General features: G+C 34.3%; 1 protein-coding gene across 6 annotated transcripts in view; it reads left to right on the forward strand.

Annotated features, from left to right (window-relative positions):
• Positions 1–19,248, forward strand: part of APPL1 (adaptor protein, phosphotyrosine interacting with PH domain and leucine zipper 1) — a 34,716-nt gene that overhangs the window by 5,733 nt on the left and 9,735 nt on the right. For 4 of the 6 annotated variants that reach the window (XM_054729449.1, XM_008146314.3, XM_028152783.2 and 1 more), the window contains exons 2-15: positions 815–913; positions 2,105–2,164; positions 2,668–2,739; positions 5,006–5,093; positions 6,558–6,599; positions 7,110–7,168; positions 8,584–8,730; positions 9,737–9,819; positions 10,516–10,674; positions 11,346–11,534; positions 13,992–14,034; positions 15,306–15,362; positions 17,605–17,696; positions 18,081–18,263. In XM_054729449.1, coding sequence (XP_054585424.1) covers positions 869–913; positions 2,105–2,164; positions 2,668–2,739; positions 5,006–5,093; positions 6,558–6,599; positions 7,110–7,168; positions 8,584–8,730; positions 9,737–9,819; positions 10,516–10,674; positions 11,346–11,534; positions 13,992–14,034; positions 15,306–15,362; positions 17,605–17,696; positions 18,081–18,263 — 1,319 coding nt within the window. In that variant the 5' untranslated portion in view covers positions 815–868. The remainder of the gene's footprint in view (positions 1–814; positions 914–2,104; positions 2,165–2,667; positions 2,740–5,005; positions 5,094–6,557; positions 6,600–7,109; positions 7,169–8,583; positions 8,731–9,736; positions 9,820–10,515; positions 10,675–11,345; positions 11,535–13,991; positions 14,035–15,305; positions 15,363–17,604; positions 17,697–18,080; positions 18,264–19,248) is intronic. The other 2 variants (XM_028152786.2, XM_028152784.2) reach the window with 2 other exon arrangements.

Raw genomic sequence — 19,248 nt, forward strand, 5'->3', positions numbered from 1 at the left:
AAGTTGATTTTTAAAAACCAGCTTTTAAGGTTGAGGCATTATTTGTAGAGTAAAATACAAGGTCATCTTTTAGATTTTAAGCTGCAGTTATGGCAATAGTTTTTGGTATTTTAATTCTTCCCTGCCTTTGAGATATAAAAAGCTTAGCATACTTTGCCTTGATATGCTGAGTTTCCTTGCCTCTGAAATCCTTTTTATTGACAGTCTTAAATTTACTTACAATTTTTCCCCTTAAAATGAAAAAATTTACATACTCATTGGAAAAAAAAGCCTAACAATATAGAAATGTATAAAGAAGAAGAAAAAGAATAACCCCAAATTTCGCACTCAGAAAAACATAGTTAATGTTTTATAGGCAATGCTGGAGAGGGGCACTATGGTATTATTTTTGGATTAGGATAGGGAGGGGTTTGGCACTCCTAGAAGATACCACAGAGAAAAAGAAATAATCATACTAAGTTACCTTGAAATAAGACATTTAAAGTATTTACACATGAAATACTATTAAATTAGCCTTGAATGTTTCTTTTGATTTGTTCTTAAGTTTAATTGCAGACTTTTTACTTCATAAAAGTATATCTTTGTTGTTCCTTCTAAAAGTTTGTGTGATGTATTTGGAAAAACCCTTTGTTTTAATGAAGTGAAACTGAGAACAAAGAATCCTGACATCTTGGCATTACTATCAAAAGAGAAAAAATAGATTAATACTCAGGATAATTAGAGCTCTGATGTTCTAGGATTTTTCCTTCCTTAAAAAATTTCCTTCTGATTAATGTAATGGTTAACATAAACTTATTGCTTTTATTTTATATAGACAAGGTCTTTACTGGGTGTATTTGAAGAAGATGCTACAGCTATTTCCAACTATATGAACCAATTGTATCAAGCTATGCATCGGATTTATGATGCACAGGTAACAAAGCTAAAGGCTGACTCCCTGCTTTTAAAAAATGAATCTTTAAGCACAGAGAGTGTCTGTATTGTTTACTGGTGCCTAGTGCTGACCTGGGCTCATAGTAATAAATACTTGTTGAATGGATGAATGAACATTATTTTGTATTACAGAGCTCACATTTCAATTACTAATGCATAGTTTGTAATACTATAAAAGTTATGAAGATTGAAGCTTCTGGCCCTCCTCCCCAAACCCAGTAAGGGCTTATTGAAACTTACTAATAGTGACATTGGCCTAAGATTTGACTGAAAACCCCATATTGTCACCCATATTTTCCCTAATCATGCTTTTGATCTTATGGAATACTTCCCTTTTTAAACAAAGGATTTGAAAGTATTTTGCCTCTGTTTTGTTAATAGAAGGTAATAAAAATTACTTGTAGCTCTGGGGCATAGAAGATGAATTTAAGAAAATAGAAATGACTAGATGCTTTTGTTGAACAGGAATAAGATTTGAGGCTTTGTTTATGAAATTTAATTATAAGCCTTAACAACAACCTGGGTTCTATAATAAACTTTCTTTGGGATTAATTAAGTACTCATTTTTCCCCTTTCTAATTTTCTCTTCTTTCTGGACTCACATTTTCATTATGTACTTAAAAGTTGTGATAGTTATTTTATTTTCTTCTAGTTGGTCTCTCAAATTAGAAGACCGATTGATATGTAAAGGAAATGTTATTTTTGTCATATTCATCACTGGAAAAAACCCTTTAAAAAAGTATTTCTGTTGCTGTATTTTATGACTAGGTTGACCACATTTTGGTTGTATGTTATTAAATACTTATCATGGACTAATATCAGTATCTAGAGAAAGGGATGATCAGTTTTCAATGTAGAATCTCTCAAGATTTTGCTAAGATATATACAGTTTATTCCTAACTTTAAAGCTTTAACAATATTTAATTTAATGCCTAGTTTTTATTAGTTAAAAACAAGCATGCACCAGGAACACTGCTGGTGTATATTTTATGGTTTGAGTTTCCTTTTAGTACTTTAATGGTAGTTCTCTTTCCAGTTATTTAGTGAGGGGTTTAGAGAACATGTACGATATTTTATGTTAAGTGATAAATAAAAATGGTGTAGGTATCTTTAACTAAAAGTTTTTCTTATCAGTAATGTCACATTAATTTGAATTAATCTTTTTTTATAGAATGAATTAAGTGCAGCAACACACCTGACTTCAAAACTTTTAAAAGAATATGAAAAACAGGTACTGTATATGAAAGTTTTAAGTGCATAATTTAAAATATGCAGTGATACCGTATCTATATAGTTAAGTAGAATTTCTCATCAAGAATCATAAACTTTTTAGAATTCACAGAAGTTAATTTTGATATGCCATTGAAATTCCTTCATAGCACTTATATCTAATTTTAATGACTTAATGTTAGCTACAGAGGTTATCTGATTGACCTCTTCTTTTTACTGAAGCTTGCTTAAGTTACACGGGTGGTTATTGGAGGAATTGGAGCTAAACACCAAATCTTTGAACTCCCAAGTATGGTGCATTCCTATATACCATGTTAATTGGTTGTTTAGCAGCATTATAATTAATGCTTACTATAACTATACTAGTTTATTAAAATGATACTTTTAGAGCTTATTCAAAGTTTAGAAGTTTTCTGAAGTTATTTAAAAATCTAAATTTCAATGTCATTCCCAAAAGACATACAGCATTGGTCCTTTACCGCATCTCTGTTTCTCACCTTTTAGCGTTTCCCATTGGGTGGTGATGATGAAGTGATGAGTTCTACTTTGCAACAGTTTTCAAAAGTTATAGATGAGGTAAGTGTTTATTTTATTTTGCTTAAATAAGTGGTCTTATAATTAAGTTATTCAAGTTGTTTAGCTTTTATTTGGAACTGTTATTATGATTATATGAGTAAGTCTCTATTAAAAAAAGATTACTGTTTAAAAAGGACCTTATTTCTTGGTGGCTGTCTTGTAAAAACAGTACTTTCTTTGCTTGATTAAAACAATTGTTTTCAAGGAATAAACATATAGATGTTTTCCCAGTCCATGTAACTAACATTCAGTGTTTCATTGTCTTATCTGATGAACACAGGGAGAGAAGAGGCTCTTTATGGTTTTTCTTTTTTTTGCCATCAGGCAACATTTTATCTTCCATTCTAAACAGCCAATATCAACCCTTAATTTCTCAAACTAGTCTTAGAACAAATAACTAAAAAAAGATTGGAAGTTAGGAGGAAGGAAGATGGTGAGCGAGCCCATAACGGTTCTCTACTAGTGTAGTGAAAACTCTTCTTTTCACATGCACCATTGGTCCTGTCTTTTCTAGTCTCTTAACTGGAAAATAATTTTTTGAAATATTTTAATAATCCATTATAGCAAAATATTGGCCTAGCAGATCAATATAAAGAAATATTTATAGGAAATGGAATTTTTTAAATTGTGGTAAAATATACATAACTACAATTTACTACTGGTGACTTTTAGTACATTCACAGTGTTGTGCAACCATTAGCACTGATATTCTAGAACACTTCTATCATTATCCCAAAGGAGACCCTGTGCCCATTAAGCAGTCACTTCCTACTCCTCACTCCCTCAGCTCCTGGCAGTCATAAATTTGCTTTCTGTTTGTTTGGATTTACCTATTTTAAATATTTCATATAAATGGACTCAATATAATTTGTGTTGTCTTTCACTTAGCAAAATGTTTTTAAGGTTCATCCATGTTGTAGCATGTATCAGATTGCATTCGTTTTTTTTGTTTTTGTTTTTTAATTGATGCCAGAGAGGAAGGGAGAGAGATAGAAACATCAATGATCCGAGAGAATCATTGATTGGATGCCTCCTGCATGTCCCCTACTGGGGGAGATCAAGCCCACAACCTGGGCATGTGCCCTTAGCCAGATTGAACCTGGGACCCTTTAGTCCACAGGCGGACGCTTTATCCACTGAGCCAAACTGGCTAGGGCCGCATTCCTTTTTTTTTCTAAATAAAATCTTGTATGAATATACAACCTTTTATTTATCCATTTATCAGCTGATGGACATTTGGGTTGTTTTCCACCTTTTGGCTAATGCAAATAGTATTGCTATGAGCATTCATGTACAAGTTTTTTGTTTTTTGGTTTTTTTGAACACCAGTTTTCAATTCTTTTGGGCATATACCTGGTGTGGGATTGCTGGGTCATATGGTAATTTTGTGTTTAACTTTTTGAGGAACCACAGCTTTCCACAATATTACATTACCACCAGTAATGTAGGAGGGTTCCAGTTTTTCCACATTCTCACCAACACATGAGAATGTGTTATTTTTATTTACGTTTTATTGTAGCCATTGAAGTGGTGTGGAGTCTCATCATAGTTTTGACGTGCATTTTCCTGATGGCTGATGATATTGAGCATCTTTTCACGTGCCAGTTGGCCATTTGTAAATCTTTGATGAAATGTCTGTTCACATCTTCCCCCTTTTCTTAATTGGGTTGTTTCTTTTATTACTTAGTTTAAGGGTTTTTTATTCAAGTTCCTTATCAGATACATCATTGGCAAATATTTTCTCCCATTCTGTGGATTGTCTTTTTTTACTTTTCTTTTTTAAAAATATAATTTTATTGATTTCAGAGAGGAAGGGAGAGGGAGAGAGAAACATCATGATGAGAGAGAATCATGGATGGGCTGCCTCCTGCACGCCCCACCCTGGGGATTGAGCCCGCAAACCGGGCATGTGCCCTGACTGGGAATCGAACCGTGATCTCAGCCACGGAGCCATGCTGGCTGGGCACTTTTTTACTTTCTTGATAGTATCCTTTGGTATACAAAAATTTTAATTGTGATGAAGTTTTAATTTATATATATTTTTTGTTGCTTATGTTTTTGGTTTCATATCTAAGAAATCATTGCCAAATCCAAGGTTATTCTATGTTTTCTTCTAAGAGTTTTAAATGGAATTTTTTTACTGTATATTTTATTACATAATATTGTGTTCTCTTATTATCAAGATCTTTTACTAGATTTTGTTTAATTTACACAACACTCGTTAAATGTTTCTGTTACTTGGCCTTTTTGGTTTTTCTTTTACTAGCTTAGCTCTTGTCATGCGGTACTTTCAACGCAGCTTGCTGATGCCATGATGTTCCCCATTACCCAGTTTAAAGAAAGAGATCTGAAAGGTATTGAAGTCAAGCTTATGTTTACTTTCATTAGCTATCAGAATATTAATGCCTGTAAAATGCATATTACTCTATATCTTAACCATTTCTGAATACAGCTGTGCCACATTTACTTTAATTAGTCACTAAACACTTATTGGAGCTAATTAGTACTAGGTGTTAAATTAGATACTGGGGAATACTGATATGAATAAGATGTCACTTCACTTGAGAAAGTCTAGAGAAGGATATAGGTAAACAGATAATTACAATACTGTTTCATAGGGAATGAGCAAGGTGTTGTGAAAGCTCAGAGGAGGGTGTCAGAAAGCTTCACCAAGGATGTGACATGAGCATTGAGCCATGAAGAGGAGTTGGCCAGGAGAAAAGAGTCATTCTATTAGAGGGACTAGGAAAAACAAAGGTATGGGTTGTAGAAATACATGGCTTGTTTTGAGAATGATAAGAAGTTCAGTGTGGCTGCAATACTGAATGTGTTGGGCATGGCAGGAGACAAATCTAGAAATAGATTAGTTGGGACTAGTTATATAAAGATGTTCCCCTTAAGTTTGTAAGGAAAGTGAAGCCAATGAAGGTCTTTTAAGAAGGAGACATATCCTTTTGTTTTTGGAGGGTGGAATAGAGTGAATTTCATGTCTAGGAGAATGGATTAGGAAGTTGTGAGAGTCCAGTGAGGTATGACCAAGACTTGAACTGAGACAGTGACATAGGAGATGGAGGTGTGTTTATGGGCTGGAGTGGCAGGAGGTAGGTGGTACTGACACAGCTAGCAACTCATCACTTAGTTGTTTATGGTGATTTTGCCCCCATTTAGCATTATTCAGTGATAAAATGAGTCTTACAGAATTGGCTCTGCTTTCTCATAATTTACAATCTTAGAAAATTATATAGACCTATTATTTACAAGATAGGTAGGTAGAATAAAACATTGAATTAATATATCAGTGGATGGTAAAATATTTAAATTATAATGGAATAAAAACAAATGTATTTTAGACATGGAGTTAATATTTGTGGTGATAAATCCTCAAGAATGGTCATTCTAAGGTCAAGAAACAAATCTCTTTTCTCAAAGGGGACTGAATGTCATAATTTTATTAATAAAATGTTCTTTACTTCTTATTCAACATTTGAACTTATTAGAGCCAATATAAAAATGAATTGTTAGATTCTGGAACAAAAACTATTTCTATATCTTAGAATTTACAGTCGTTTTACAATTTGTTCTTGTGTCATATTACTAATTTGTGGCGAGTAGATTTTCTGGAGTTGTAAAGTTGCTAATGATAGTAAATGTTCCATAGGCTAGCTGAAATACAGAGTGGCATTGTCACTAACAATGTCAAAGTATGAGATATTATTTGGAGTTTTAATTATAGCTTAAATGGCAGTTACTATTTTCAAAACAAAATTTAAGATATTTCATAAATATGCTACACTGAAATTATTCTTGAACTTTTCCAGAAATATTGACGTTAAAGGAAGTGTTTCAGATTGCTAGTAATGGTAAGCTCTTAATACTTTACAGTTATTTCTTGTTATGATGCATTTTTAAAATCAACACAAATCTGTGGCAAGATTCTATGCAATAATTGAAAAAGAAATGAACCTAATTAAAAGTTTAAGTGAACATTATTTAAATCAGTGTTGTTATTTAAGTTGTACTGTTTACCCTATAGAAAAATTTAATAAGAAATTAAATCAACTTTTGTGATTTGCTGTCCTCATAATATTAAAGAGGTGATATAATATTTTTCCTGCCTTGTTTTCCTATACATCCCACGTTTTCTTTAATGTATGTTTGCTATTTTGTATTAAAAATATTTATGTAAAATTTTAGTGGATTACAGTTTCCTTTGAATTAAATATTTTTACCAATTTAATAAGTAGAAACATACTTTAGGGGAAATTTGGGTAGGGGAACATTTGTTAAAAGATGCACATTTGAAGCCATTTAAAACATAAGTTTTGCAAAGTACTATTTTGTTGTTGTTAATAGTCATTTCTATTTTCCAGATCATGATGCTGCAATTCACAGATATAGCCGATTATCAAAAAAGAGAGAAAATGATAAGGTATAATACATATTTACTCTTTCAGTATTGCAATTAACAACTGTTTCATTAGGTGGTCTAGTTTTTCCTGTTTAAAATGCTGTCTTTACTGGGGTGGGGGTGTCAATTGGGAAAAAAGGAGACATGTAATACTTTAAACAATAAAAAAAAATGCTGTCTTTAGTTTTGTACATTGATTGCTAGCACATTCCCCGCCACACACACATACATACACATAAAGAGCTCAGGTGGACATGTGCTTCCTTTGACACTTGGGAGAGTGAAGGGTAGGAGGTAAAAATGTGGGAGTCATTGGAATATGGAATATTCTTTGTACTTGATTTGGTATTCTCAGGAGAGCAGGAAGAGAGAAGAACCTAGTATATATTACATAGTAGGTGCTCAGTAAATATTTGTTGTCTGAATACAAGAACTTAAGGGAACACACACATTTTAAGTGTAGGTGAAGGGAAACAAGCAAGTACAAGAGAGAAGGGATAATAGGGAGGGAACCAGGAGGAGAGAGTGGTATGTTGTAAACTGACAAAGTCAAAGACTAATGGCTAAGCTATCCTATCTGATAAAGAGGGAATATGCTAATTGACCCTCACACCATTGCAAAGATGGTGGCGCCCATAGCCAATAAGGAGGGAATATGCTAATTGACTGCCACACCCTCAAATATGGTGTGCCCACAGCTAATAAGGAGGGAATATGCTAATTGACTGCCCCACCCTCAAAGATGGTGGCACCCACAGCCACAAGATGGCAGCGCCCAGTCCCCTCAGCCCTGCCGAGGCAGCAGGCATGTGGCCGCTCCGTGTACCTGCCTCTGGAGTCCCCCAGTTCCCTCAACCCCCCAGCCACCCAGGGCCAGCCCGAGGCACAGGCAAGCCTTGGATGGCGACTGCCCAGCCACCCAGGGCTGCCCGAGGCTCAGGTAACCAGGGCTGGCCGAGGCTTGCACTGCCGGCAGTGGCAGCAGCAGAGGTGTGATGGGGAATCGCCTTCCTCTGATCGCCGGGTTGCCTCCCGCCCCTGAGGGATCCCGGACTGTGAGGGGGCAGGCCAGGCTGAGGGACCCCCCTCTCCAGTGTATGAAAACTCATGCACTGGGCCTCTAGTTATCAAATAATTAATTGTCTGCCTTCCTCTGTGTGGTATACTTTCTCTGGCATGCTTAGTTTATTGTACCAATCTTAGTTATATGCAGAATTCTGCTTTTAATGTGCTTTAAAATGAAGTGGTTGGTAGTAAAACAGGAAAACTATCTTAGCCAATATTTTGCAGGATTTCTAATATCTAAGAAAATAAGGGAGCAGTGCACAATTGCTGGTGATGTGCCTTTTTCCTTGGGTAGGCTCTTCTTCACAGCCACTACTGAAGATAAATTAAAATTAAATAAATAATAGTATTTTTAATTTTTTCACTTAAAGGCAAAGTATGAAGTAACAGAAGATGTCTACACTTCCAGGAAAAAACAACACCAGACCATGATGCATTATTTTTGTGCATTAAATACTCTTCAGTACAAGAAGAAAATAGCATTGTTAGAACCTCTACTTGGGTACATGCAAGCTCAGGTGAATTCTACACTGTGTTTTGGATTATAACTGCCCTAAAAACTTTATATTAAGTATGATATTTATGTTAAAAGTGAGGATATTACATTGCAAACTACAAATTACAATTTTGTGCCTATATTTAAAAAAAAGTAATTTAAAATTGTCATCAGGATGTTATTTTAAGGAAGTTAGGGAGAATGGTTTTCCTTGCAGATGAAGATTTCAAATATTTTATGGTAAGTGAAATTACTTACTTTGTATGTAGATCTTGTTCATCACAATTGAGGACAGCGAACAGAAAGCTAAATGAATTGTGTAGTTACACCTATTGCTGGAGCCTCCAATCATTCTCGTTTCATAATAGATCTGAAAGAAAAGTTTGAGTTTGCTTCAAGTTGCTTGCATACTTCCTGTGTTAAAAATATTAATGAACTCCAAAGTGTCCCAAGAGGTATGCATCAGGAAGGGGGCTAGAAAATTAAATCTGGGTAATATAAGATGAGATGGCAGCCCCCTATTTCTTCAAGTATGAATATTATTATTCCTCAGATATAAAACATTTTAATCTTTGTATTAAACATGAAAGTTTATCAATATGACTTAGCTGAAATGTCTTAAAACTTATTTTCCAATTAAAAAAATTGCTTACCATATGCATGTATCTATAATAATAAAAGTATAATATGCTAATTAGGCCGGATTCCGGATGAAGCCCGGGTGGTGAGGGCCGAGGCAAGCTGCTGTGGCTGCTAGGGCCCAGCCCCTTGCATGAATTTCATTCATTGGGCCTTTAGTTAATATATGAAAGAATGAACAGTGAAATTTAAGTTTATTTCTTCATTGGTTTCATGCCCAGTAGAAGTCATTGTAAACTACAACCTATTTTTACACAGATCAAATAATCCTTTGTTTTTTACTTATCATGCATCTTGGAATTTGTTTATATAATTTATTTAAGTATTTTGTTTGTGTATGTGGGTGTTTCTGTTGTTCACCCTCCCACTCTCACACCCTCTTGCCTCAGATAAGTTTCTTTAAGATGGGTTCTGAAAATCTCAATGAACAACTGGAAGAATTCTTAACTAATATTGGAACAAGTGTACAGAAGTAAGTATTTTCTTCCTAAAAATTGAAAATGAAGTTATGTGAATGATAAGTTAACAGCTAAATGTCATAATCTAAAAATATTTACCTTTTAATTTCCTGCCATGAGAGTGTTTCTTGCATGACTCATGGACACTTTTTTTTTCACCATCTTTTCCACAGAATCTGAACTCTGAATTTCATAATAGTATCAAATCTGCTATTTTATTGATTATAAACTAAGTTTTATGTCTGAATATAACAGACCCATGATAGTAATTATTCATAGTGAGTTATCTTCACGGTTACCTGAATTGTGCGGGATAGATGGGAGATCACTAAATAAATCTTGTTTTTCAAGCTATGAAAACTTAGAGAAAGCAGCTCTAATAAGGTTCAAAAGTCTGAGCTGTGATGTGCAATCTGAGGTAGAGAGGGAGATAAAAATGTTTTAAAGGCATAGGACAGAACAGTTTGAAAATTCCTCTGGAGTTAGGCATTGAATGTGGCTTCATTAAGTTTTTGAATTTAGTATTGTTTCCAAAATATCTGTTTTAAATAAAATGTAAACTGTTTTATAACATGTTCATGTTACTTTAACTACCCATACCACGGTTACTCTGTTTAAGAAAATACATATAAAACAAATTACAGATAAATGTGATTGTGAGGGGAGTACGTCGTTGTGGTTGGTAGTGAATAACCTGTTCTCTGTGCTAGTGTTCGCAGGGAGATGGACAGTGATGTAGAGACCATGCAGCAGACAATAGAGGATTTGGAAATAGCCAGTGACCCTTTATATGTGCCTGACCCTGATCCCACGAAATTTCCTGTTAACCGAAACTTAACCCGAAAGGCCGGATACCTTAATGCTAGGAAGTAAGAAAACTTGTTATTTTCTTATATTGTGTATCATTTAAGTTAGTAGCAAGCAAATATATAATTGATATTGCCTGCCAAATTGTTTTGATTTCACTAAAGGTTGGATCTTTTTAGTTAGTGGTATTAGTATTTAGTTGAACTTTTTGACCTATGGGGTACATGAATAATTTTCAAAAGTAATTATTTAGATATTTGTTGAATAATTTAGAATTATCTAAAAAGTGAAACCAATTTGAGTTTAAATCTAGCATAATGTGAATGCTATAAAATGTTATTTATCATACTTTAAAAATGTATGTAATTACACCATCAGGTCAAATTTTAGTTTTTACCTGAAGATAAGATAAAGCAAGTTAACCCTAGGAGTAAAATAAGTTATTTTCTTTTGAGTTTTGTTTTGAAAAGTTGAACTATATTTTTGAAGCATCATTATAGCAGCTTCAACTTAATAATTTCCAGCCTTGTTTTGGAAATATATGTACACCCACTCACATAAGTGGTCAGGTTACATGAATTTATTTTAGAAACTGAAAAACAGATATATTTTCTAGGCGCTTTGGTGCCTTTTTGCAAGCTGGTTCTTTGTGGTGTGCTTTATCTTGTGTCTGACTTATGATGAGATTTCATGTGCGTTGTAATTAAAGAGTGAATGTACTTTCTTCATTTAGTAAAACAGGCCTGGTGTCATCTACCTGGGACAGACAGTTTTACTTCACTCAGGGTGGAAACTTAATGAGTCAGGCCCGTGGGGACGTGGCAGGAGGCTTGGCCATGGACATAGACAACTGTTCAGTAATGGCTGTGGACTGTGAAGACAGGCGGTACTGTTTTCAGATCACCTCTTTTGATGGAAAAAAGTTAGTATTTTTCCTACTACTAATAAATTATGTAATATTTTAAACTACTGTTCATTCAGACATTTTATAGATATTTTAGGCTTGTTATATATTCAGGTAATTTTCTTATAGAAATGAGTTGAATTGTCCTTTCTGACCTGGTTAAATGATGTCTAGTATTTTAAGGTTACTTAAGTGAGGTCATATGGTAAAGACCTGTGATTTCATGCTGAGACCAGTCACTGAAAATCCTGCATGGGTGGGGAAGGCAGCACAAGTTAGTGTAAAGAGCCCCAACCTTAGAGTCAGAAAGTTCAAATTCTGGACCCACTACTTAGTGTGTGATCTTAGACAAGTTACATAACCTCTCTGAGCTTCATTTTTGTACATATAAGATTGGGGGGAGGTCATAATCCCTATTTTCTTAATTGTTAATGAAAAATTGAGATCTAACATATGTAATGTGTCTAGCATGTATTAGGTGCTAGCAGTAATAAATATTTCTAGCCCTAGCCAGTTTGGCTCAGTGGATAGAGTGTTGGCCTGTGGACTAAAGGGGTCCCGGGTTTGATTCCGGTCAAGGGCCCTGGTCCAGGCTCAGGTAGGAGACAACCAATTAATGTGTCTCTCTCACATCGATGTTTCTCTCTGTCTTTCCCTCTCTCTTCCACTCTGCCTAAAAATCAGTGGAAAATATCCTCGGGTGAGGATTAACAAAAAAATTATTTTATTTCAAGTAAATAAATATTTCTGATAAAATTACTTAGTCCATTAATGGTTACATGCCATTTTAAATTTTTCTGTTATCTTTGTATTAAATGAGAATCTGTAGAACAAATTTTTGAAAAGCATAGAAAAAAAGCTATGATCTCACCAGAGCAACAATAAGCTTTTTAGTCTGTTGCCTTACAATTTTTATTTTTTAATTATAGTTTTTAAATAGTTGAGGAAATACTGCATATGTAATTTGGACCTGCAGTCACTTATTAGAAACATTTTATAATGGCTACATTATAATCTACATAAGGATATATACCATAATTTATAAAATTTTTAAATGATAGATGCTTAAGTTATCTGCAAATTTTTCCTACTTAATTAAGTTGCTTTTGATCTTCCTTCTTGTTCAGAGCAACTCTGGGTGCCCTGAAAGTCATTTCCCCCCTATCTTTACTAGTATGTATAGTAAGATGTTACAGCTCAAAATGGTTATTTAATTTCATATTCCTTCTATAAACATATAATGAATGCCAATTACTATGTATCAGTTATCATGGTAGATGTTGGGAGTCCCTGTATTCACTTGTCAAAATTGTCAAAATGTTAATAACTCACTACATGTACTTACCTTTTTGTATTTTCAGTTTTTTTGCTAATGCTTAATATGATTTTCCATTTCACATTCCTGGTTTGATTCAAGATTAGTAAAAATACTTTTTCGCCGAAACCGGTTTGGCTCAGTGGATAGAGCGTCGGCCTGCGGACTGAAGGGTCCCAGGTTCGATTCCGGTCAAAGGCATGTACATCGGTTGCGGGCACATCCCCGGTAGGGGGTGTGCAGGAGGCAGCTGGTCGATGTTTCTCTATCATCGATGTTTCTAGCTCTCTATCCCTCTCTCTATTCCTCTCTGTAAAAAATCAATAAAATATGTTAAAAAAAATATTTTTTCCCTAACTCTTAAAACATGAACATCTATAGAAAAGCTAAATATCCTTATGTTACTGATTAATATATTGAAAACATTTTATTTAACCACTAGTAGCCCATTTGCAGGAAGAATCCTGCAAGCTGCCGCTGCGGTTGCATTGCGGCTGCCGTGCCTGCACCCGTGGGCTGCTGCGGCCCGCCCCGCTCCGCCCCGCCCCGCCCAGGCTTTCCCTCTGGCAGCCACCTTGCTTTCCGCTTTTCCTTCCTCTTCCTTCTAAGTGGTCTTCAGTCTTCACTCCTCCCTCCCTCCGTGTATGCAAATTAACCGACATCTTGGTTGGGTAATTTGCATACTCGCCCTGATTGGCCGGTGGGCGTGGCTTGGGCATAGCGAAGGTGCGGTCAATTTGCATATTGCTATTTTATTAGGTAGGATATTCAATGAGAAATAATAAAGAATGAAGTAAAATTAATGTTTTATATTAGGGTTGGTTATTTATATTTGAAATATGTGTGTCAGAAGGTTGAAATGGATCCTTAGTTGCAGTGCACCTTTGCTAGAGGCTGTCTTCTGAAAACTAGCACCTGTTTCTTTTTTGGCACATTTTGGCATAGATAGCCAAAGTTAAGAGTTGCTAAAATCTGAGTCCTGCTGCCTCTGGTGGTCTCTTTTTCCTAAGATGTTGGCTATGTGGGGTTTTCTTTGTATGTGTGTGGTTTTTTTCATACTGATTGATTTTATATGTACCTTTTAAAATAAAAAATTTAAAGTACTATTAAAAGTACTTTAAAAGAAGTTAAGGGTCCAATTTTTCTTTTTTTTTCTTCAGATCTTCAATTTTGCAAGCAGAGAGTAAAAAAGACCATGAAGAGGTAAAATTTTATGTAGTTAATGTTCTTTAGCAACATCAAGATATTTTGCTGATGACAAAACATATTAATATGTTCATTATAGAAGTTTGAAAAATTTGGGTTAATTAAAAAAATATTTTTAATAGAAGTTTATCATCCTTAAAAAACATTCTTAAGTTTCACAAAGAATTTATAGTTGGACCTCTGAGGAGAGAACCTTAGAGATCATCTCTCTACTCTCTTTTTAAAGGCTGCAATTCAGAAATGACCTTGTGACTGTTGCTTTCTGACAGGCTGTTAGTATCATGAGGTGACAGTTTAATTTATTCATTCCTCTCACCAACCTTCTAAGACAGTATTTGCTGCATTAAGAATATATAGTGGCAGAAGATTGGCATGGGATGAAGCAACTAAAGCTTAAAACCTTAGGGAAATGAAAGATAGAAAGTGAAAATTTGGGAATATCTGTTTTTCCTCACAAGTATTTTATTTTCGGCTCTATTTTTACTTGTAGTACACCAAATATGGAAGGTAAGTTATTATTAAGAACTGATACTTTAAAAACTGTCTTGAGAAATATTCTTCAATGAAAATGTATTATAGGTTGATTTTGAGCCATCTTAACTGCTATTATAATTGTTTTGGTGAAAGACAAGGTTACCGATTATGTAGAGGTTACATTTATTTACTTCTGGTGGAAAAGAATAGCTATTAAAACTTGGCTTTTGATCTCTGAGGAACACAGACAAATGTCTGCAGCATTTACCAAACAGAATATTAGTTTAGTTTAGTGAGGCTCATCAAGCACTGGAATTCTCAAGAGTGAAGGAGAGGGTGTGAAGCAGGGAGTTTTCTATGTTAATCTTTTATAAACCTGAAAGAAGAGAAGTATGTAAAATCTATTCACCAGGAATATATTTAGCTCCTAACTTTTTTGCATTGGTGTTCATAATGAGATCTGAGTCCAGGCTGTCTTGTTTGGTAGGGATTAAGGGGGAAGTAATATAAAAAGATATAGACTACTAAATTATAACTTCAGATTACTATATTTTTTAATTTCCTTGTATGAAATTTGGCATTTAAAAATAATAAATGTGTTCAATGTTCTGTTATAGCCTCAAACACTATACATATATATGGTTATGTATATAGGATGGTATTTATCTTATAAGAAAGATTATGTGTTACTTCTAATGAAATTTATATCTACTTCAAATATTGAGCATTCTCTTTTAGAAGAGAAGCACTGTATAAAAATATTAATCATATTCTTTTATTTTTCCCTCTTACAGTGGATCTGTACAATAAACAATATATCTAAACAAATATATTTAAGTGAAAATCCAGAGGTAATATTTTATTTTATCATATCTAGATCTGGCAAAATTAAATAATCATGTGGCTAATATAGCTTTTATTAATTAAGTCATAATTCTCAAGTTCTATAATCTTTTAATTTGCACTTGAATGAGTAGCTTTAATGTATCATGTATATAATGAGTATCTGGTCTTCCTGAACAATAAAGGTACTTAAATCAGCCAATAAACATATTTAGTGACCCCTGACCTTGTGTTTAGTGCTGTGTTGTGCACCATGGAGAAGGGTGATGGAGAAGAAAAATAAGCTTATGTGTATGGGAAGACAAAACTAAATCTTTATTTCAAAAAACAGTAGAAATTGAAAACATACTGTGATGACGAAAAGCTTAATATTTAAGAATGTTAAGATCAGTGTGGACTTTAGAGAAAACTGGAGATGATGGAAACTTGTACTGGGCAGGATTGGTCCATGATTTGTGGAAAAGAGAAGACATTGTAGATAAGAACAGAAACAAAAGCACAAATGTGGATATGCTATGAATCTAGCTGTGTAATTGGATTTGGAGGTTCTCGTTGGGGAATAATAGAAAACAGAAATGTGTGTTCAAATAATCTGGGATATTGAAATGCATTCAGTAGGTCTTGGGTGAGGTGGCCTGAGCTCAGCAGTGCAGACACAGCCATAGGTACAATCCAGACATACCGTACAGGCAGAGCCCAGGTGTGCAGAGAGCTCTGGAAGGAGTCAAGTGGATCCGTATTGCAGTATAGTTGGGAAAAGACTTGGCTTAGGACAGGAGCTGCCTGGCCTCTGCTAGTCTTGGTGGGCCCAGCTATGCTGTGAACCTAGGCACCTCCCAGGGCTGGGTGGAGGCTAATGATTTCAGTTGAGGCAGAGGGAGGACTAATTTCTCTAGACAGTCCTCACCTTCTAGGTCTTAAGCTGTTGGTGTAATGGATGATTAGATGGGAGTGTCTGGGGATATGTAGGAGTCCATTATCATAATTCAGGTATGAACTGAGGAAAGACAGAAGAAATAATGAATCATAGAAACAGGTAAAAAGAAATTGACTGGACTAGTTAGCATTGGGACTGATTAAAGGATGAAGGAGAGAAAGATGACTTCCAGGTTTTAAACCCAAGTGAAGGGAAAATTTTAGAAGAGTTCTGTTTTGTTTTTTTTTTTTTTTTGTTTTTAATCATAATGGCTTTGAGGTGCCTCTCTAACACATATGATTTAGATGCCTAGGGAAAAGTTTTGAACCAAATAAACAAACAGACCTCTAAAATATTAGTAATTTCTGACAGTTTTATAATAATCTTATGAGTTTAAGAAATCAGTGCTCACTGTAGAGAAGCCTTTGCTTTTAGTAACTTAATTTCCTACCAATCTAGCTTTTCCTTTCTGTTATGTTAGTTGAGCAACAAAAAATTAAAATGCAAATTAGATGACTTGTAATACCTCAGGAATACATTGAGAATACAATGTTTAGACTTGAAAAATTCAGGCTAATTGTACTTTCCTATCAGTGATTAGAACTTAAGTTTTAATTAATACTTTCTAGGTTATCCAGAATTATTTTATCTATATTAATGAGAAGAAATTTTGATCATTTTGTGGCATTATCTTAGTATTTTTGCTAACTATAAGACACAGAAATGTAAAAATATTTTGTGATTTTTTTTTCTAATGTAAATGCTATTTTATTTAGCTAGTGCTTTAAATAAAAGAATAAGTTTATAAATATTTCTTATGGAAAGCTTTCAATTTTTGGTCTGAAAATTATACATGATAATTTTATCAATTAATAAATGTATAGATATTTCTGAGCATAAATGTATTCTGGAAAATTATGAAAACTTCAGCAGCATAGTTATAATTTTATATTTTGTGACTATTTCCTACTCTTTATAAATTTCTTTATTTAGCGAATGTATTAAGTGTCTAGTATGCCAGACACTGTTCTAGGTGCTAGCAATACCAACTTAGTCCAAAAAATCTCATAGTTAAAAACATAAAAAACACACACCAGTATTTCCTGACCTATTTATAGGAGGCAAAAAATCAGATTCACTCCCCTCACATTTACAGGAAGTAAGAAAAAACAAGTTATAATGCTGCAAAGTTTATTATCTTAATATTAAGACAAAGTACATGGAACTACTTTATTAACTCCAATTTACATTTTATGTCTAACTCAGTTGGAAGAGTTATATTCAAACTTGTGGTTTTCTTGCTTTACTAATGTTAGTCTTTTTTTTTTTTAAAGGAAACTGCTGCACGAGTAAATCAGTCAGCTTTGGAAGCTGTCACTCCTTCCCCATCTTTCCAGCAGAGACACGAGAGCCTGCGGCCAGTGGGGTGAGTAACCAGACTGTGGGTTATTTAGAGAACTACATGGGGTATTGAAAGGGATAGTGAACACTTTGCTTATAGCAGTGCTGCTTAGATTAGTATGAAATAGTTCCCAAACAAAATGGAAAGTTACCAGCCAAGAGTGCTAAATAAAATGATTCCAAATTTTCTTCGTGTTTAGATTGAGATGATTTATGTTTTTGAATTTAATAATTGGAAAAAAAGAAGTCTATTATTAAATAAGTAGCTATGATTTGGGATTGTGTCTATTAAAATTTGTTCTATCCTTCTCATTGACTTACAAAGTTGTATTTCCTTATCTCATAGTTTAAGTGTTCAGTTTCCAAAAGAGAAAACTAAGTGTACCTTCTTGTTTCCTTTTGTGCTTAGACAATCTCGACCATCAACAGCTCGAACCAGCAGTTCAGGATCCTTAGGATCTGAGTCCACAAATTTGGCTGCCCTCTCTCTTGATTCTCTTGTTGCCCCAGACACCCCAATACAGTTTGACATAATTTCTCCTGTGTGTGAAGATCAGCCTGGGCAGGGCAAAGCCTCTGGCCAGGGAAGCAGGTGGGTGATGGCATCTCAGGGATATTGTGCTGTGGTCTGCGAAGTTTATGATCTCATTTCTATCTTTTACATATCATGTGCATCAGCTACGTTGTACCTTATTTAATTACCTAAAATCATTTTGATAGTTAGAGAAGAATCATGGCAGGTTTTTCTCTTTGTTTTCTGCCTTAGATAAATGAGTTAAGATAATTTAGTATTTAAAAATATTTAATTCCGAATTGCTCATTAGATCTTCATAGTATTTGCTATTAAAATTGCAGGAGAAAGCTGACAATCTTATCTTTAGGTCATGACAATATTTTTAAAATTCTTGAGAGTAATACACATGCTATAGATTTATTAGAAAATATTATCCTGTATCAGAATAAGAGATCTCCAGGAAGGTACTAAATCATGATCATACTATGAATTATTAATGAGCCATTTTTTGTTTATATAATGAGAAATATCTTTGTCAAAGCATTAAAATTTTTCTTTGGCTATGGATGAAGGAAACATGACTTAAGGCAAATTATTTATTTAGCAGGTTAGACACCTAATAAATTGATAATATATTAATTTGGGTATACATGGCTGTGATCAAGAAAAAGTAATTTCGCCCTGACTGGTTTGGCTCTGTGGATAGAGTCTCGGCCTGGGGACCGAAGGGTCCCGGGTTCGATTCTGGTTGTGGGCACATCCCCAGTTGGGGGGGGGGGGGGGGTGTGTGGGAGGCAGCTGATCAATGTTTCTCTCTTATCAGTGTTTCTGGCCCTCTGTCCCTCTCTCTTCCTCTCTGTGGAAAATCAATAAAATATATTTAAAAAAAGAAAAAGAAAAAGTAATTTAAATTTGATCACAGAAATATACTTAGCATCTGATATAATAGGTCAATCAGACATGTATTAGGGAGATAATTTTATGTTAACTTCATGCCAATGCTATTTTGGAACCACTTAGCTCTGTGTTTGCTTACAAAACTTACTTTGAATTGTACTTTTTT

This window comes from Eptesicus fuscus, chromosome 18, assembly GCF_027574615.1.
Source record: "Eptesicus fuscus isolate TK198812 chromosome 18, DD_ASM_mEF_20220401, whole genome shotgun sequence".
NCBI lineage: Eukaryota > Metazoa > Chordata > Mammalia > Chiroptera > Vespertilionidae > Eptesicus > Eptesicus fuscus.